This window comes from Carlito syrichta, unplaced genomic scaffold (assembly GCF_000164805.1).
Source record: "Carlito syrichta isolate Samal-C Ts95f unplaced genomic scaffold, Tarsius_syrichta-2.0.1 Scaffold307141, whole genome shotgun sequence".
NCBI classification, from domain to species: domain Eukaryota; kingdom Metazoa; phylum Chordata; class Mammalia; order Primates; family Tarsiidae; genus Carlito; species Carlito syrichta.
In genome coordinates this window covers 616,800-635,430 of record NW_007251237.1, presented here as the reverse complement: position 1 = coordinate 635,430, position 18,631 = coordinate 616,800, and the positions used below count along the sequence as shown (strand labels likewise).

General features: G+C 37.4%; 1 protein-coding gene across 1 annotated transcript in view; it reads left to right on the top strand.

Annotated features, from left to right (window-relative positions):
* Nucleotides 1-9,797: 9,797 nt before the first annotated feature.
* Nucleotides 9,798-18,631, top strand: part of TINAG (tubulointerstitial nephritis antigen) — an 88,854-nt gene continuing 80,020 nt past the window's right edge. The window contains exon 1 of the mRNA XM_008063923.2: nucleotides 9,798-10,298. Coding sequence (XP_008062114.1) covers nucleotides 9,944-10,298 — 355 coding nt within the window. The 5' untranslated portion in view covers nucleotides 9,798-9,943. The remainder of the gene's footprint in view (nucleotides 10,299-18,631) is intronic.

The window sequence follows — 18,631 nt, the reverse complement described above, 5'->3', positions numbered from 1 at the left end:
TCCCTCCCTCCCCCCTCACGTGATCTACATTGAAAAAGTGACTATATTATATCCGAACAAAACACACATCAGTGAAAGTGATTTTGGTAGAACATGGCATTTCCTCTTTCAAGTTTACATTTTACATATTTATGCCTGAAAACTGCCAATTATAAACATGACTATAATTTCCACTGTCCAGTCCATTTTCATAACATCTAGCTAAGATCTTGTGTCAGGAAGGATATTTAATGAACCTCATTCTTCTCAGGGTAAAACCAGGAGACTGCTGGTTCTCTCCATTTTTTCTTGTGCAATGGAGGTAGTAAAAATAATCATAAAAAGAGACATTTCAGCACTTTTCTTCTTGTCTAAAATATATTTCATTCAATGAGAATAGTCAAGTTGGAAGTGGATATGGCATGGTGCACTCTAATCTGTCTAGACATGCCTGCACTGCACCCAACATTTTTGAGGGAGCAGCCCCAGTAAATATATACTACTGTCATTAGTTAATATCTTAAAGCAGCCACTTATTAGGGGCCTATCTTATGAAACTAAACAAACTCAAATTGAGAATAAGCGTGGTAATTTAATTTTTTATTCTTTATTTCTTGTTAGTTTAAAATTTTTTTTGATATATCTAAGTTAGGGTTTATCAACAATAATATCATTGCTATTTTGGCCAGGTAATTCTTTGTTATGGGCTCTGTCCTCTACATTCTAAGTTATTTAGCAATATCCCTAAACTCACTAGCTGCCAATGGCATGTCCCCAGTTGGGGCAACAAAACTGTCCCTAGACATGTAAAATTTCTCCTGGGTGGGGGGAAGTCACTTCCTGTTAAGAACCACTAGTTAAAAAAAATACATTAGTACCAGAATTTATGTCAAATATGTCACTTTTAATGTGAAGTTTCCTAGCAGGAATTTTTTTTAAAAGTTTTTGTCATTTTAGAGAAGGTGAATTAGTTAAAGCAAATTACTATGATAGGTGGATACACTTACCAGACACTGGTAAATTGTAGTATTATTTAGCCATGCATTAGGGTACCATTGTCAATTCCTCTCACTGTAGAGCTCTCATTCTTACCTCTAGATATGGGCTCTGTAGATGTGGATAGCAGAAATAGCTAAGGGGGAGTGGTTGGGGTACTTATATACCAACTTCTTTAAGCATTATTTAAAGACTACTTCTGAAAGCTTAATGACATTGGCCTAGGCAATTATTTTTTTGGATATGACCCCAAAAGCATAGGCAAAAATTGCAAAAATAGGCAAGTGGGTATGGATTATAACTAATTAAAAAGCTCCTGCACAGAAAACAGCCAACAGAGTGAAGAGACAACATATGGACAGAGAGAATATATTCACAAACCATACATGTGACACAAGTTAATATTCAAAATATGTAAAAAACTCAGACAACTCAAAAGCAAGAAAACAACTCTGTTAAAACAAAACAATAGGCAGTGGATCTGAATAGATATTTCTCAAGAGAAGACACTCAAGTAGCCAAGAGATATATGAAAAAATGCTCAACATCACTAATCAACAATGAAATGTAAATTAAATCCACAGTGGAATATTACCTCACTATTTTAGAATGACTATTATCAAAAGGACAAAATATAAGTTCTGGTGAGGATTTGGAGGAAAAGTATCATTTGTAGTGTTGGTGGGATTGTAAATTAGTATAGTCACTATGAAAAACACTACAGAGGGTCCTCAAAAAGGTAAAAATGGAACTAAAATATGATCAATCTAGCAATCCTACTACTTGGTATATTTCCCCAAAATATGAAATCTGTTTGTCAAAGGGATATCTGCACTCTCATGTTCATTGCAGCATTTTTCACAATAGCTAAATATGAAATTGATCTATACATCAGTTGGATGAATGATTAAAGAAAATTTGGATTATATACAAAATTAGCCTTATAAAGAAGAAAACTCTGTTATTTGTTTTGTTTGCTTGTTTGTTTTTTATCATTACTTTGTTTATTTGAAGAATGACTTGGGACTAGGATCTGTTTCACTAAGTCGGGCAATATCTGCTTCTCAACATCTTGTGTATATAATAGGGTTGTTCTGTGGGACAGATCAAGTGCTGTGTTGTGGACAGGTCAAAAACAGACTTACATCAGCTTTACAAGTCATAGTTGTGACAGTGCAATCACTACCTTCCTAACTGCATATTTTAAGCTCAGGTGAACACAGTACCCTTTTACTTGGATTCCCTTCCATTTTAATAGAATATATTATCGTTGCTGTGGTTTGAAAGGAACAGACACTGTAAATGATATTTTTCTTTATCAATTATGTATACATTGCTTACAATTGAATTTTGTTGATAAGGTATAGATTGGGCTATCTTGGTAATCAGTAAGATTCTATTCTTGAAAGAGACGACTTTTTGCTCTGTGTTTTATGATGTGAACAACTGGCAGTAGCACAGATAGAAGAAAAGGAGATAGCACTCAGAAACTTGAATAGTTCTAGTCTAAGGACCGGAGGAAGAATACTGTATCCAAGCTTGACATCTTCTCTCAGAAGTTCTTGTCAAAAGTTTCATTCTGGGCCACAGTGTGGTTTTCTGATCCCCAGAATCTCCCTCTGCAGCTCCTCATAGAACACTACCAGGAAGGACCCCATGTCTCTCTTCTTTATCCATCCAAGGGTATGGTCAAACCAAGATCCATAAGCAATCTGATCTTGGATAAAATGGTTCAAGAATTTGTGAAAAGTCCCTTCTTGGTTTTCTGGGAGAAACCCTTTTATAATATGATACAGAGAAACAGCAGCATCTCTTGGATTCCTCATGATGTAAATGACCTTGGCCTTGGAGGTAAAGTAGGACTTGGGGAAGGGTTGAACAGGGAGATGTGAAATCATGAGGCGTGGTCCATCCTGATTTACTAGAACTTTCTGCCGATGTTTAGATTCTATCCATGGAGTCCTGTTAAAATTTGCGACTGTTCGAATCCAACTTGTGTCCCCCTTGGAGTGGATCAAACTGAGAATCTCAATCATCCAGTGCATTCCTCTTATGAATGGGCATTTGGGGTTTTGATCAGGAATTGGTTGCCAGTTCCAATTTCCAAAAGGGCATCTCCTGCATTTTCTAAGGTTCTTATAGTTTGAGGTTTGACATTTAGGTCTTTGATCCATTTAGAGTTGATTTTTGTGTATGGTGTTAGATTGGAGGCTTTTTTAAATCTTCTGCATGTGGTCAGCCAGTTTTCCCAGCACCATTTACTGAATAAGTTCCCCTCTCCCCAGTGATTGTTAGTGGAGGCTTTGACAAAGATCAGTTTGCTGAGAAATTGAAAGGATTTACTTCCAGAACCTCTATCCTGTTCCATGGTCTCTATACCTGTAGTTATACCAATACCAGGTTGTTTTGATTATTGTAGCCTTATAATAAAGTTTAATTCCATTCACAATAGCCACAAAAAAAGAAATACCTTGGCATCTTCCTAACCAGAGACGTGAAAGACCTTTACAATGAAAACTACAAAACCCTGCTCAAAGAAATCAAAGATGACACAAACAAGTGGAAAAATATCCCATGCTCATGGATTGGAAGAATCAACATTGTGAAGATGTCCATTTTACCTAAGGCAATCTACACATTCAATGCAATACCCATCAAATTACTAGCAGCATTCTTCTCAGACCTGGAAAAAAACAACGCAGGAATTCATATGGAAACACAAACATCCAAGAATAGCCAGAACAATCCTCAGCAAAAAAAACAAAGCAGGTGGTATCACATTACCAGACTTCAAACTTCACTGTAAAGCTACAATCATCAAAACAGCTTGGTATTGGTATAGGAATAGGCATATAGATCAATGGAATAGAATTGAGATTCCAGAAGCAAAACCTCAATTTTCCAACCAATTCATCTTCGACAAAGCCTCCACCACCTACTACTGGGGAGAGGAGAACCTATTCAGTAAATGGTGCTGGGAAAACTGGCTGACCACATGCAGAAGATTGAAACAGGACCCTTACCTATCCCCATGCACAAAGGTTGACTCCAAATGGATCAGAGACCTAAATGTAAAACCTCAAATCATAAGAACCTTAGAAAATGAAGGACATACCCTCATGGAAATCGGAACTGACCTCCAATTCCTGAACAAAACCCAAGACCCACAGGCCATAAGAGAGAGGATAGACAAGTGGGACCTTATTAAACTGACAAGCTTCTGCAAAGCCAAAGAAACCATCAAGAGAGCAGGGAGACAGCCTACAGACTGGGAAAAAGTATTTGCCAACACCAGGTCAGACAAAGGCTTAACATCTTTGATATACAAGGAACTCAAATGTACTGAAAAGAAAAAAACAAACAACCCCATGGGCAAAAGACATGAACAGACACTTCACAAAGGAAGACATCCGAGCAGCCAACAGACATATGAAGAAATGTTCAACCTCACTTATCATCAGGGAGATGCAAATCAAAACCACACTGAGATACCACCTAACTCCAGTCAGAATGGCAATTATCAACAAGTCAAAAAATAACATCTGCTGGAGAGGGTGTGGAGAAAAGGGAACACTTCTACACTGTTGGTGGGAGTGTAAACTAGTGCAACCTCTGTGGAAAGCAGTGTGGTGATTCCTAAAAGCTTTAAATATCAACCTCCCATACGACCCCGCAATCCCCCTACTGGGAATATAACTGGAAGAACACAAATCACTCTATAAAAAAGACACCTGCACACTTATGTTTATCACAGCATTGTTCACAATAGCAAGAACCTGGAAGCAACCATGCTGCCCATCAAAAGAGGACTGGATTTAAAAAATGTGGTACATATACACGATGGAATACTACGCAGCCATAAAAAAGAACAAAATCATGAATTTCGCAGCAACCTGGATGGAACTAGAGTCTATAATACTGAGTGACCTCTCACAAAAACAAAGGTCCGGGTATCACATGTTCTCACTCATATAATGGACCTTGAACATCCAACCTAATACTATAAGAAAATGACCGACAGTAGTGGGAAACTACGGGAGGGGGGGGGAGGGAGATGGGATTAATGAGCAAATATCTGTCTGGGGATGGGGAAGTGCCTCTTATCAGTAGGGTGCCTAAATGAAACGTATGTGTATACCTAACCTTTAACTGTACCGTACAACATCATAATAAAAAATATTGTTTATAAAAAAAAAAGATGTCCATCCTACCCAAGACAATCTACAGATTTAATGCAATGCCCATTAAATTACCAATATTCTTCTCTGAACTGGAAAGAACAATACAAAAATTCATAAGAAACATAACCATGAATAGTCAAAACAATCCTCAGCAAAAGAAACAAAGTGGGAATGAAACTCTGTTATTTGTAACAACATGAATAAACCTGGAAGACACTTTGTTAAATGAAATAAACCAGGCACATGAAGACAAATACCACATGGTCTCTTATATGTGCAATCTGGAAGAGCTGAACTTACAGAAGTAGAAAGTAGAATAGTGGTTTCTAGAGCCTTGGAGGAGGGCAGATTGTGGCTATGCTGGTTAAAGGTTACAAAATTTCACTTAGGAGGAATAAGTTAGACAAGAGATCTATTGTAAATTATGATGGCTAAAGTTAATAACAATATACAATATAGTGGTGTTGAATATTTTTTCATATAACAAGGCTAGGGATCCACCTCAGATAGGGTTTTTAAACCCATGGGTTTCAAGTTGATTCAGTGTTGGAAGTCTGAGGAAAGACGAGGTGTGAGTACTGGAGTTGGAGGGAGGGTTGAGAATGTTTGTGAAAGTAGATTTCAAACGATTATTTAGAAGGGAAGGGCAGGATTCCAAGAATTTCTTTTTTTGTCTATATACTTCCTATTCCACATTCATGGGTTTTGCATCCATAAATTCAACCAAGCTTGAATTAAAAATATTATAAAAATGACAATTCAACAATAAAAAATACTACAAATACAAATGCAGTTTAAAGACTATATAGTAATTACACTGCATTAGATAGTATAAGAAATCTAGAGCTAAGTTAAAGTATAGGGAAGGATATCTAGTAGGCTATATGCAGATACTATGCTACTTTATGTAAGGGATTTGAGCATCTGCAGATTTGGTAGCTGCATGGGATCCTGGAACCAATTCTCCACTGATATTGAGGGACGACTACATTGTCTACTTAAAAGTTGTTAAATGAGTAAATTTTAAGTGTTATCACCACAGAAAAAGATAAGTATGTGACTTAATGCATAATTTAATTAGCTTGATTTAGTCATTCCATGATGTATACATGTTTCAAAACGTCAAGTTTTATGTCATAAATATATAACTTTTTATTGTTAATTAAAAATAAAGTCTGCATTCAGGTTGGGGAAGGGTTTTAATTCTTCAACACATCTGGCTTATTATGCTGGCGACTGGGGGAAAGGAGTGGGTTCTGGTCAGCCGATACTTCATCCTGGAGTTCTAAGTAGCTTATACTCTAGTGGCAAAGATGGTGGGATTATGGGTGGGATGACAGTGGTGTCTACTATAATTCCATGAATGAACTGGAGGGATTGGAAGAGAGAGAGGCTGAAGAAGTAGGCAAACTAAGAGGTAAGGGAAGGAATAAGATAAGTCGGGGGAGATGAAAAATCATAGATGGAAGAATTATCTGGGAACAAGATGATTCCCTATCTTCTAAGTGTGGAAGAAATATTCAAAAATGGCTGTAAATTTACATAAGTTTATGGGTTTAATGGAAAGAAGATGTGGGATTAGCATTTGATGTATTTGTTTTCTTGGTAACCGGTGGGAGATGGTCATCTCTAGAAGACGAGAGAGTGAGTTAGAAAAGCCTGGAGATTTGTAATTCACTAGGGAAAGGAAAGAGAGATTAAAGAATTTTGAGCAGCATTTAAATACTCAGCTAAGGTAAAGAATCTAAAATATGTGGTAACAGCAATTTTATGGTCTAGTAGACCCTCTCCAGTAGTACTTAGTAAAGAAGGTGCAGGGGGAGATGCAAATTGCAGGATTCATTGATTTATTGAATACATTATCTATTGAGCACCTACTATGTGTCATGCATGGGCTTGGGAGCTGGAGATAAATCTATGAATAGAGTAGATAAAATTTTCTGATCATGTAGAGTGTACATTCCAGAGAAGAAATGCAGAAAATAAATAAGTCCAATGAATAAAATTATAGTCTATTAGTACAGAGAATGGGGATAAAGGGTGCTGGGACAGAAGAGGGGTGAAATAGGGCATGTGGAAAAGTTCACTCTGAATAGATGTCACTTGAAAAAGGCCTTGAAAGAGATGGAGCCATGTGGGTATCTGGGAAATCATGTTCCAGGGAACAGTCAGAGGGAACAGCAAGTGTAAAGGTGCTGAGACAGGTATGTCCTTGGCATTTTTTTTTAAGTTGGAGTCTCACTCTGTAGCCCAGGCTGGAGTGCATGGGTCCAACTCACCGTAGCCTCTACCTACCGAGCTCAGGCGACCTCTCCACATTATCCTCCCGGGTAGCTGGGATTGCACCACCACATCAGGCTTATTTGTTGATTTTTCCAAGATGAGATCTTATTCTGCTGCCCAGTCTGGTCTTGAATTCCTAGGCTTAAGCAACGCTCCCATCTCAGCCTCCCAAAGTGCTGGGATGACAGGTGTGAACCACTGTGCCTGGCCAGTCCATGGCATGTTTGAAGAATGAGAAGAAACCTAGTGTGATGGCTGGGCAGATATATACAAGGAGTAAAATGGTAAAAATTAAGGTCAGAGATATAACAAGCCTCAGGATCTACCTTGATAGGGTTTTATAGCCCATGGCTTTCAAGTTGATTCGGTGTTAGAAGTTTGAGGGAAGATGAGGCATGAGAACTGGGGTTTGGGGGAGGGTTGAGAATGTTTGTGAAAGTAGATTTCAAATGATCATTGAGAAGGACATGGGGTTCCAAGAGTGAGCGGATAAATTGAGGGTGTTACAAAAAATAAGAATATCAGAAGAAAAATAATAGCATGGAAGGCAAAAGGAGGAAAGAACCTATAATAATAATAACTAATATTTATTTAGCATGTGTGATTTGCTAAGTATTTTGTGTTATCCAATTTTAATTTCCAGTCTGCCTGATGTGGTAATGTATATTATTATCCACATTTTGCAGGTGAAGAAATTGAGAGAGTAAGCCACATTTCCGCAGGCTGCCAGTCAGTGGTAGAACTAGGACTTGAATTCCATCAATATAACTTTTGTGATCCTTTTCTTGTTGATCTCATAGCTTTATTAAATTATAAATGACATATAAAATTGTATATATTTAAAGGGTATAACTTGATGTTTTGATATGCACAGACACTGGGAAATAAGCACTCCGTCAAGCTCATGAGCATATCTATCATCTTATATAATTCCATTCTCTCTCCATTCCTCTCCGCTCTTTCCCCCCCTTCCCATCTGTCCCTCCCTCTCCACTCTTTCTTCCCTCCCTCTCTTCCTTCCTTTCCTTCTTCCTTCCTTCCTTTTATGTGAATACACTTAAGATCTACCTTCTTTGAATGCTGCTGAAGAAACCTGTATGATAAGGATAAACACACGTTGAGAGGGACTGGATATTGGGAGGTCATTAGCAAAAGTAGGTGGGATTGTCAACAATGCTTTGTGGTAGTTCAGTGACTGTAGATTTTGAAGAAGTGGAGGCAGCAGGTATTGGATTGAGGTGACAAGGGGATTAGGGATAGTGATGCCAAGATGATTTAGAATTTTTACAAAAGACAGAGAGATTTACGGTGGTTTGTAGCCTGAGCAGAAGGTACCCGAAGAAAGTGACGAAGTGAAGATAAAAATGTGAGTTGAATAAAGTATGAAGCAAAGTCAAGGAACAAGTTTAAAGGGCTAGAATTATGAAATAACCTTGGAGAGGAAGAGCTTCATTTTATAGGAAAACAACTGAGGCCCAGAGAAGTAAATGGTGAACCCAAGGTCATAGAGCCAATTAAATAGTAGCTCGGGGACCAGAGTCCAGATTTCCTAATTGCCAGACAGGTGCTTTCCACTAGTCCACCCAGTCACTTTTGCTGAATCATCGACTGCTGGTTACTTATCCCCAGTCTAGAGAGGGTTATTGCAGTTAATGAATAAATTCGGTATAGCAAAACCCACGGTTCTACAGAAACAGTAAAGACATCTTGACCTTCAAGTTTCCTTCACAATTCCCTTCCTCACAGCTCCTTAGCACTGAGTACTGACTTTTCTTGATTGTAAACTGCTTCAAGGTACTGAAGGTTTCCACTGATGCTGAGAGGGAACTCAGGTGGAGAGAACTAAGGTCACCCTCAGGGAATTTCTAGCTAAATGAGGCCTCAGTAAGCCTTGAAATCAAAATGCTTCTGGTAGGTAAATGGGGTACAGATGGGAAATCAAGCCAGGGTAGGCATGATTTAGAACAGTTGTTATTGATATGACAGATCCTAGCAGGCAACCTCATGAGAGCCTGGAGTTTAGTGGCAGGCACAAACAGGTGAAAAGAATAATTGCCTGTTTGACTTTCACATTTCCTGAACCTTGCCTGTGGTTATTATGGCCATAATTTGGGTCATGTATATTCCAGGGAGATTTTTTTAAATTTAAGAATCTAGATTATTTTTTTGAGGTGCAAACAATATTCAACATATTTCCATGAATTAGTTTCCATGTAGAAATTTTGATCAAGATACAAAATTTTTACATTATATGAACTATTATAATTGTTTAATGCTGGAGGAATAATATTAGTCTTTTTCTAACACTCATGTTATCTTGGACAAACATTGAAATTCTTGATTAATGTTTAACTACAAGAAGTACACTTGGTTCTAGTAAAGGATCAGTTTCAGGTTCAGACTGAGATGTCTTGATGATTAGAATTCAGTCACCAAGAAGAAACCCCCAAGGCCAAGGGTATTGGATATAACATAAAGTGGAAGCTGTACCTGACCTCCAGAGAATGTGGACTGGATATCAGATCTTAATCTTCTCTTATCTTACTACAGAAATTTGGATGGAGAAGCAGTATTTTCCTCAAAGAGAAGTGGAGCGAGGAGCTTATTTCACTAGGAATCACACCATTTTGGAAGGTACTCGATTCAAAAGAGCCATTTTCCAAGGGCAATACTGTAGAAATTTTGGTTGTTGTGAAGACAGAGATGATGGCTGTGTCACTCAGTTCTATGAGATGAATGCAGTGTGTTACTGTGATAAATTCTGTGAAAGGGAAAATTCTGATTGCTGTCCTGATTACAAGTCCTTTTGCCGCGAAGAGAAAGAATGGCCTCCTCACACCCCTCCTTGGTATCCAAAAGGTAGGCTTGGGATGTGTTTAAGTGTAATCCTAGTTCACAGGAACAAGATCTGACAAACTCTGTTTTTCTTTCTTTCTTTTATTTTTCTTCTTTTAATGAAATTAAAAAAAATTATTGTGATTGGCAAGATAAATTTCTTTGAATTGTTAAAGTGCTTTAGTTTGGAGCAGTTTCCTGTGTCTTATCAGCACCTTCAGGGAATTTCTAATTTCACAGCCCTGAGTGCTGGTGGGGATACTGTTTTAAACACTCATTCAATTTATGTAAGGATTACTTAAAACTGTCCCTCCCTCCCTCTGTCCTTCTCTTCTGCTCTCCCCTCTCCCTCCCTCACCCCCCAGCCTTTTTTGTCTGTCTATAATGTATTGGCATCAGGATTTTCAAGAGCTTTTATTGTTATCTCTTAGAGAGTCTCATGAAAGACACAAGCCTGATTATCTGCAGATCTGCTTATTATTTCTTGGGTCTAATGGACCCTCTTGCATTAGAACCTATAGTAATGCCATTAAAACCAGGACAAAAACAAAAGAAAGTCAGTCACTCTCCCTAAGCAATACTAAATATGATATTTATTTATTTATGCTTGTTTTGCCAATTGGGAACTTTTAAAATTATTAAAAAGGAAGGAGGACTTCATACGGAGTAGCTGAACAAAATCTAAGGTTGACTTGCAACATAAGGAGAATAATGATATTTACTATATTGTTCTAATTATAGGAGAATGGCTATTGATTTTGAGCAATTGATGTAACCAAGTTCTGGAACAAAACAAAATTCTACAAGTGCACTTAAATGGGAATATATTTTTCTGTTTTCATTTTATCAAATCTCCTCAGCAGAAATTCAGAGTTAGTCGGGGTTCTGTTCCGCTACTGTGAGTGAAGGCGACTGAAAATTATAGTCAGAAGACAATCTAGGACAAAGAATTGGAATTCTTTTTTTCAAAATTCAGGTCTCATTTAAAAATCCAGATGCCGTTGACCTTCTTCTCAATAATGTCATCTTGTCTGAAAAATTGATGAAATGTTTCTTTAAAATACATGTGTCTTATTTGATATTTTCCATAGAATTGCCATCATCTGAAGCCTTTGCATTTTACCAAGACAGTTCAGGAAACATTTATTTAATCTACAAAATGGTAGATAATATACTAGAAACAGTAGATCTAGTCATTCCTCAATAATTATTCCTTGAGCCTCTCTGCTGTTCCAGACATTATGCTGGGACAACAACGGAGAATAGAAAAAAGATGAGATTTTATTCTCATGGAAACCACAGTCAAGTTGAGGGAGGGCTGTAAGATATCTAGTAATTGCCTGATACCGTGCAATTGCAAATTGTTTTACATGCTCTAAAGGAAACATTTAGGATTCTGTAAGAAAGTGTAACAGGTAACAGAATACATAACATTAGCTTGAAAGGGAAGGTCAGTGAGGGAGGATATTTAAACTGAGACTTGGAGGAATGAGGAGTGAGCTGAAGTGGGAGGAGTCAACAGAAGAGTGTTGCAGACCCGAGTAGGGGGCTAAGCACAGCCTAGGACCAGGAAGAAGCCACTGCTTCTGTAGAGGGAGGACTAGGAACGGGTGGGGGTGACATGAAATGAGATTGGAGAGGTAGGTAGCGGTTGTATTGTGTCATGCTTTACAGACCATGTTAGGGACTTAAGAATTTCCTTGTTTATGAGAACTCACTAAAGCTGGCTTTTTGGATATATCGTCAGTGCAGTCACAGAGGACCCTATGCTCCAGAGTCTCATGCTTGGTTTAAGGCTCTGAAGTTGCCCTCAAAATTCTTAATAATGTTTGAACAAGAGCCCCACACTTTCGTTTTCCACTTGGCTGCATGGATTCCATAGCTGGTTCTGAGTAGGGGAATCAGATTTGCATTTTTTAAAAATCATGCTGAAAGACTTGATGATAGGAACAATGAAAGTAGAAAATGAGGTCATGGGATTGTGGTAGTCTAGAATGTGCTTCTCAAGTTACTGCAGTAAATGACCACTTCTTAAAAACTTTTCAATCCCTCATGGACTAACACTTCTGTAAAAGAAAAATCATGTGCTCAAATAGGCACATCAACTTGCTACAAAAGTTTTTATACACTTATTCTCATTTTTTAATATATGTAATTCTTCATAAACCAGTAACAAACATTTCTCAGGCCTGCAATGGTCTGTGGAACATTTTGAGCAGTACTGGAGGGTAAGGAAATTGCTGCTTGAACCGGTTTTATAGCGGTATAAACTACTGCTACATGAGGTAAAAATAGAGGCTTCATTAGACATGGTATTGCTCTTGAGGACCATACACAGGAGAAAGACACAGGAGATAAATTCAGTAAAATGAAGTCATAGCTATGGGAACATGTACTCAGGAACGAGTATGGTGGAACCCAGGATATGAGAACTGAGTCACAAAAGATGAATGGGTGTTATCTAGGGGACAAGATGAGGGATGATAGGCTTCAATATTTCCAGCTGAGAATATAGTACATGTAGGATGAGTTTATAAGAAACTGCATGGTGTAGAATTGGTAATTAAGTAGTTGGGAAAAAGAAGTCAGGAAGGATTTGATTGAGGGCAGTCTTGAATGGCAGTGTGAGAGGTTTATGTATAAGAGGATTCATGCTGACATTCTCAATCTAAAGAAATGATTTGTTTGACCTATAAAGACAGTATTTGTAAAAAAAAATAAATATGTTGAAATTTTTTTTTAACCATCTCTGGGCAGAGATGGTTGAGTTAGTCAAGTGCTATACAGGGCACACTAACATCACTGGTCCATGAAGTCTTCTGTCATATATGGATGGATTTCTTTCCCTCCCTCCCCCCATCCTTTCCTCCCCCTCCTTCCTTTTTGCTTTATTTTCCTCCCCTCCCCTCTTTTCTTGCCTCCTTCCCTTTTTTCTTTCTTTCCTTTGATGTCTATGACCCATTCCCATCTTTCTCCATAGATAATCTGCCGTTTTAAATTTTCATGTACCCTTTTCACCCTTTCCCCGTTTATTCCAAGGATACTGGCAATGCTTGTGGCTCCAGCATTTAGCCCGAGATTAAAAAATAATAATAACTGGGCGCAGTGGCTCACACCTGTAATCCCAGCGCTTTGGGAGGCTAAGACGAGAGGATTGCCAGAGCCCAGGGGTTTGAGGCCAGCCTAGGCAACTTGACGAGACCTCACCTCTCCAATAAATAAAAAAAATTAGCCAGGCATTGTGGTGCATACCTATAGTTCTAGTTATTTGGAAGGCTGAGGTGGAAGGATCACCTGAGCCCAGCAGGTCGAGGCTGCAGTGGCCCTGAGTGTGCCACTGTACTCCAGTCTGGGCAACAGAGTGAGACTCTGACTCAAATAACAACAACAATAATAATAATAATACAAAATATGGGAATCTTCTTCTTCTTCCTCTTCCTCCTCCTCCTTTTCCTCCTCCTCTTTCTCTTCTTCTTCCTTTTGCAATTCTAGTTAGGATTAAAGACAAGTTCTGTTTAAGAATAACTCCAAGAAGTTTTAATATTTGATGTTCACATTAAAAACCAGTCAGATTTGCTTCAGCCTCAAAGAACATGTTTATGTAAAATTAAATGAATGTGGCACTTTTTTTCCTAAATGGCTTTACATAGACAATGTTATGCTAGAGGCCTCATTTCATTTCTTGATTTTCTCTGACAGCATCGTGTTTTAAGGATCTATTCATGTCTTAAATGCATGCCTAGTTCTCTATGATGTTCATTCATCTCAATTACCTACCTGTTCCCTCCATGGTGGATGGATACCTAAGTTGTCTACAGATTTTTGTAACCATAGCGAAGTCCACAATGGACAGCCTCATGCAGGCCTTCTTTTGAACATGTATAATACAGACAAGCCGGTGATTGTTGGATCCAGGGATGCAGTCACTTAACCTGAGTCCTGTCAGATGGATCTCAGGGGTAGCTGCATCAGTTTCTACTCCTCTGGCACTATGTGAGGACCCATTTACCCCACATCTAACACTTGGCATGATCCAGATATGTAATCTTGACTTGTATGAACAGTAAAACATTATTTCTCATTGTCATTTCAATTTGCATTTCTCTGATTACAAATGAATTTCAGCCTCTCTTCATACACTCATTAAATATTTGACTTTCTTCTCCATCAACAGCCTTGGAATAGGTCTTCATACCTGCCACATCAAGTCCACTTATTCACTCTACTTTTTTGAGTGTGACTCAGGACATGTAGACATTTAATCTTCTGTAAACAGTTTTTGAACACGTTTATTTAGTTCCTCAAAAGATACAACTAAATTTTTGAATAGGATTGCATGAATTTATAGATTTGTTTGAAAGTAATTAGCCGGGTTTGGTGGCTCAGCCTGTAATCCCACGCCTTTGGGAGGCTGAGGTGAGTGGATTGCCTGAGCCCGCGGGTTCGAGACCCACCTGGACAGCAAGACCTCATCTCTACAATAAATCAAAAAATCAGCTGGGTGAGGTAGTACGCGCCTGTAGTTCCAGCTACTTGGAAGGCTGAGAGGGAAGGAATGCTGGAGCCCAGCAGGTTGAGGCTGCGGTGGCCAGGAGTGGCCACTGCACTCCAGTCAGGGCGACAGAGTGAGACTCCAACTCAAAAAAAAAAAAAGAAAGAAAGAAAGTAATTGAACACTATAATGATAAGATGTCTTATATAAGAGTATAGGAAGTCTCTCCACATATTCTGATTTTTAAAAAATGTCCTTAAATAGGTTTAACATTTTTCTCCATAATGTCCTTATAGACTTCTGGATACTTTAAATTTTATTTTGAAATGCATACTTATTTTGAAATTAAAAGTAAAATTTAATAATTATTTTGAAATGTGTATTCATTTTGAAATGCATAAATACTTTAACATTTATTTTGAAATGCATATTTTACAAAATATTTTTTGTAGTCGGTGGTTGTTGTGGATAAAATGTTATTTATTCATGACAGCTCATATACTATGTGGCAACCTTTCTCAACTCTCTCATTAGAAACTAAAAATGGATTTCTTTATCATTGTAACGATTTCTATAACAAAACTCCAAAGTAAACATTATCCAGATTGGAAAAAATTATACTTCCTTTAAGACTAGTAACAAAACATAGATGGCTGTTATCTTTGCTGTTATTTTAAAAGGATGTTCTTGTTAATGCTTTAAAAGAAAAAATGAAGTAAAACAATTTGAAGCGATAGAAACTCATTATTTTCAGACAATGTGATGATCAACATAGGAAAAATAAAACCAACAACAAATAGCTTTAATAAGAATTAGAAACATTGAAATCTGGAGTTTTATTTTAAAAATAAAAACTCTCAAAAAAATGGAAAGATCTGGAAATTCTGGGTCCATAGTCCTGCATAACAACCATTTGCTAGAGATGAGTTGTGGATGCCATTTCTGATAACACATGTACCTTCTATTTTGCCACAGACCCCACCCCTTTCTATTTTTTCCCTGATACACTTCTCTAATATTCTGCCAGGGGTCAATACATCTGTAGTTTCTATGAGTAGTGCTCCCCATTGTCATTCAATACATAACGTGCACAACTGTACGTGGAAACTCTGGACCACTACCGTTGTATGTATTTTTGGTTTGAAACAAGGTGATTGTTTTGAAAATGTAAGCATGTTTAAAGGTGTATTTTTGGTTGAATGTCTCTATTTTGTCATATTAGTATGATCACTAAAATAATTGATAAAGTTAAATAACATGATGATAATGTATAATATGATGATAATGGCTAGGATATGATAAAGAGTACTATGCCCAGAGTTAGTTATTATACTCTTATTATAAATGTAGCTTCTAAATAGTGACAAGTTTGGACCCTATATCAAGGGACATTCATCTCTTATTGAACCTTGCACATGGTAGAGACTTAATTGACAGACCTTTCTGCAGTATACCCTGAGTATCATGCTTTTTATTCCTTCATTATACTATTCCTCTTCCTACTAGCTAAGATTTATTGAATACTTACTATGGATCTGACATTGTTCCAAACACTTTTTAGGTATTAACTGATTTATTACCTATTACTTTGTTTAATAGGATAGTTACTTTATATTAATTGTAAAGAAAGCTTCTTGAGAGTAAGAATGGTGGTTTGTTTATTGTGTACTAATTACAGTGACATGAAAAGGGAGGCTCTTAGTAAATATTGGTTGAATTTGGATTGAATTGATATATAGAACTTTTTTCAAATTTTATATTGTTAAATAATATTCTTGTGTGGTTTTAATAAAGAACATTTTCAGAAGGATGTTTTTTTCATACATAAATTAGTTATTAAAGGTTATTTATAAGGTCTCAAAGAATTACTGTTTATTCGTAGTTTCAATGAGAAATTCTTACCTTTTTCTGGAAGTTGGCCCCTAAGCAGGAGTAATTGATAGTATTTAAAACTTGCTATGTATCCATAAACTGTGTTAAGCATTGAGGATGATAAGAAAAGTGTGTTATGCAGTTGTAGACCTTGAGAAACTTATTATCTATGTGGGTCAGAAGGCTTAGGTATGTGAAATAATCAGAATCCACTGCAAGTAAGTGTTATGTCACATATGTGTTTAGTGTGGACAATAACACAACCCTGAAAAGTTGAATGTATTAAAATGATTAATACTTTTTAAGTAAATACTGTGTATTAGATGAGATTGTATCAGTTTGTTGAAAATCCTAATATGCATACACACTTTTAACACACAGGGTATTTTGCCTGGATTCACTCTGTTGTTAGAGACCAGACTCCATCTTGTTTTCTGCTCCAACATTGCTAAAATCTGGCCTCTGTATTCATGATCCAGTCTGTCTCCTTATGCTCCAAAAAACGATATTTGATTCCCAATCAGTAAATTTGGGAAAAGAGGGCATAGTTCCCACATTTCAAGAAGACATTCTAGAGCACAGAAGAGCATCTCTACTCCTGTCTCTTTGGACAAAACATAGTCACATGGCCATGCCAAATTCCAACAGAGGCAGCATACCAAAGTTTGTTTTGCTTAGCTATGTGACAATGTGTCTAAGCTACAGATGGGGTTCTGTTACAAGAAAAAAAGTAGGCATGATACTGGTAACAACTAGCTATCTCTTTCTAGAACTAAGATTGTAGAATAATCTAAAAACACAGTGATTCTCTAGATGTCTGCATTCTCATTAAAGCCATTAAGTCGACTTAATTTTATTTTGAATCTCAGTATCACAGTACGAGCTGTAGCGTTTTTAAAGTGCTAAAATGTATTTGATCTTTTCTTATTTGAGACATATAGTCCATTCAAAATAGTAGTTGCTACTTCTTCAATATCTGTTTCTGCTTGAGAACTAGAATTTTGCTAAGACTTTAATTTAGGGTCATATATTAAGTAGAACTTATGTTCTAGGTACAGTTTTACTCCATTCATTATGGAGGGAAGCAATTCATCATCTTATTTAGTAGCAAAAAGTTCATATTATACTATAATTGCTCTCACAAAGACACTTTTTTTCTTTTGCCTTATCTTGCTTTTGAATGTAGCTGCTTGAAAAGAGTATATACCATATTGAAAAAGTGTGCAAAGTAAACTAACATAAAAAGACAATGGTATATTATTTGTAATATTTTTATATATATAAAGCAACTTTCCTCAGAGATATTGTGCTGATCAGTTAGGTATTATTTTTCTTTTTTCTTTTCTTTTTTTTTGAGTTGGAGTCTCACTCTGTCGCCCAGACTGGAGTGCAATGGCTGCTCCCGGCTACCGCAGCCTTGACCTGCTAGGCTCCAGCGATCCTTCCACCTCAGCCTTCCAAGTAGCTGGAACTACAGGCGCATGCTACCACGCCTGGCTGATTTTTTATTTATTGTTAGAGATGAGGTCTCGCCAAGTTGCCCAGGCGGGTCTCGAACCCACAGGCTCAGGCAATTCACTCACCTCAGCCTCCTAGGGCATGGGATTACAAGCTGAGCCACCAAGCCCAGCTGTGTTAAAATTTTTTAAAGCATAATGCTATAACACAGGATTACAGGTCATTCTAAGTCCCTTTTTTTCCCACAAACCTTTAGCATACCATTTTTGACATATTTATACCATTTTTAAGCAAGTTTGAACCTTTTATTTTTGTCCTATACTTTAAAAAAAAACCCAGTCATTTTATTATATGACAAAAATGTACCACAAAAGATCTTTTTCTGTACAAAATGATGATGTAAAAACTTCAGCCGGACTTGGTGGCTCAGCCTATAATCCCGCGTCTTTGGGAGGCTGAGGTGAGTGAATTGCCAGAGCCCATGGGTTCGAGACCCACCTGGGCAACTTGGCCAGACCTCATCTCTACAATAAAT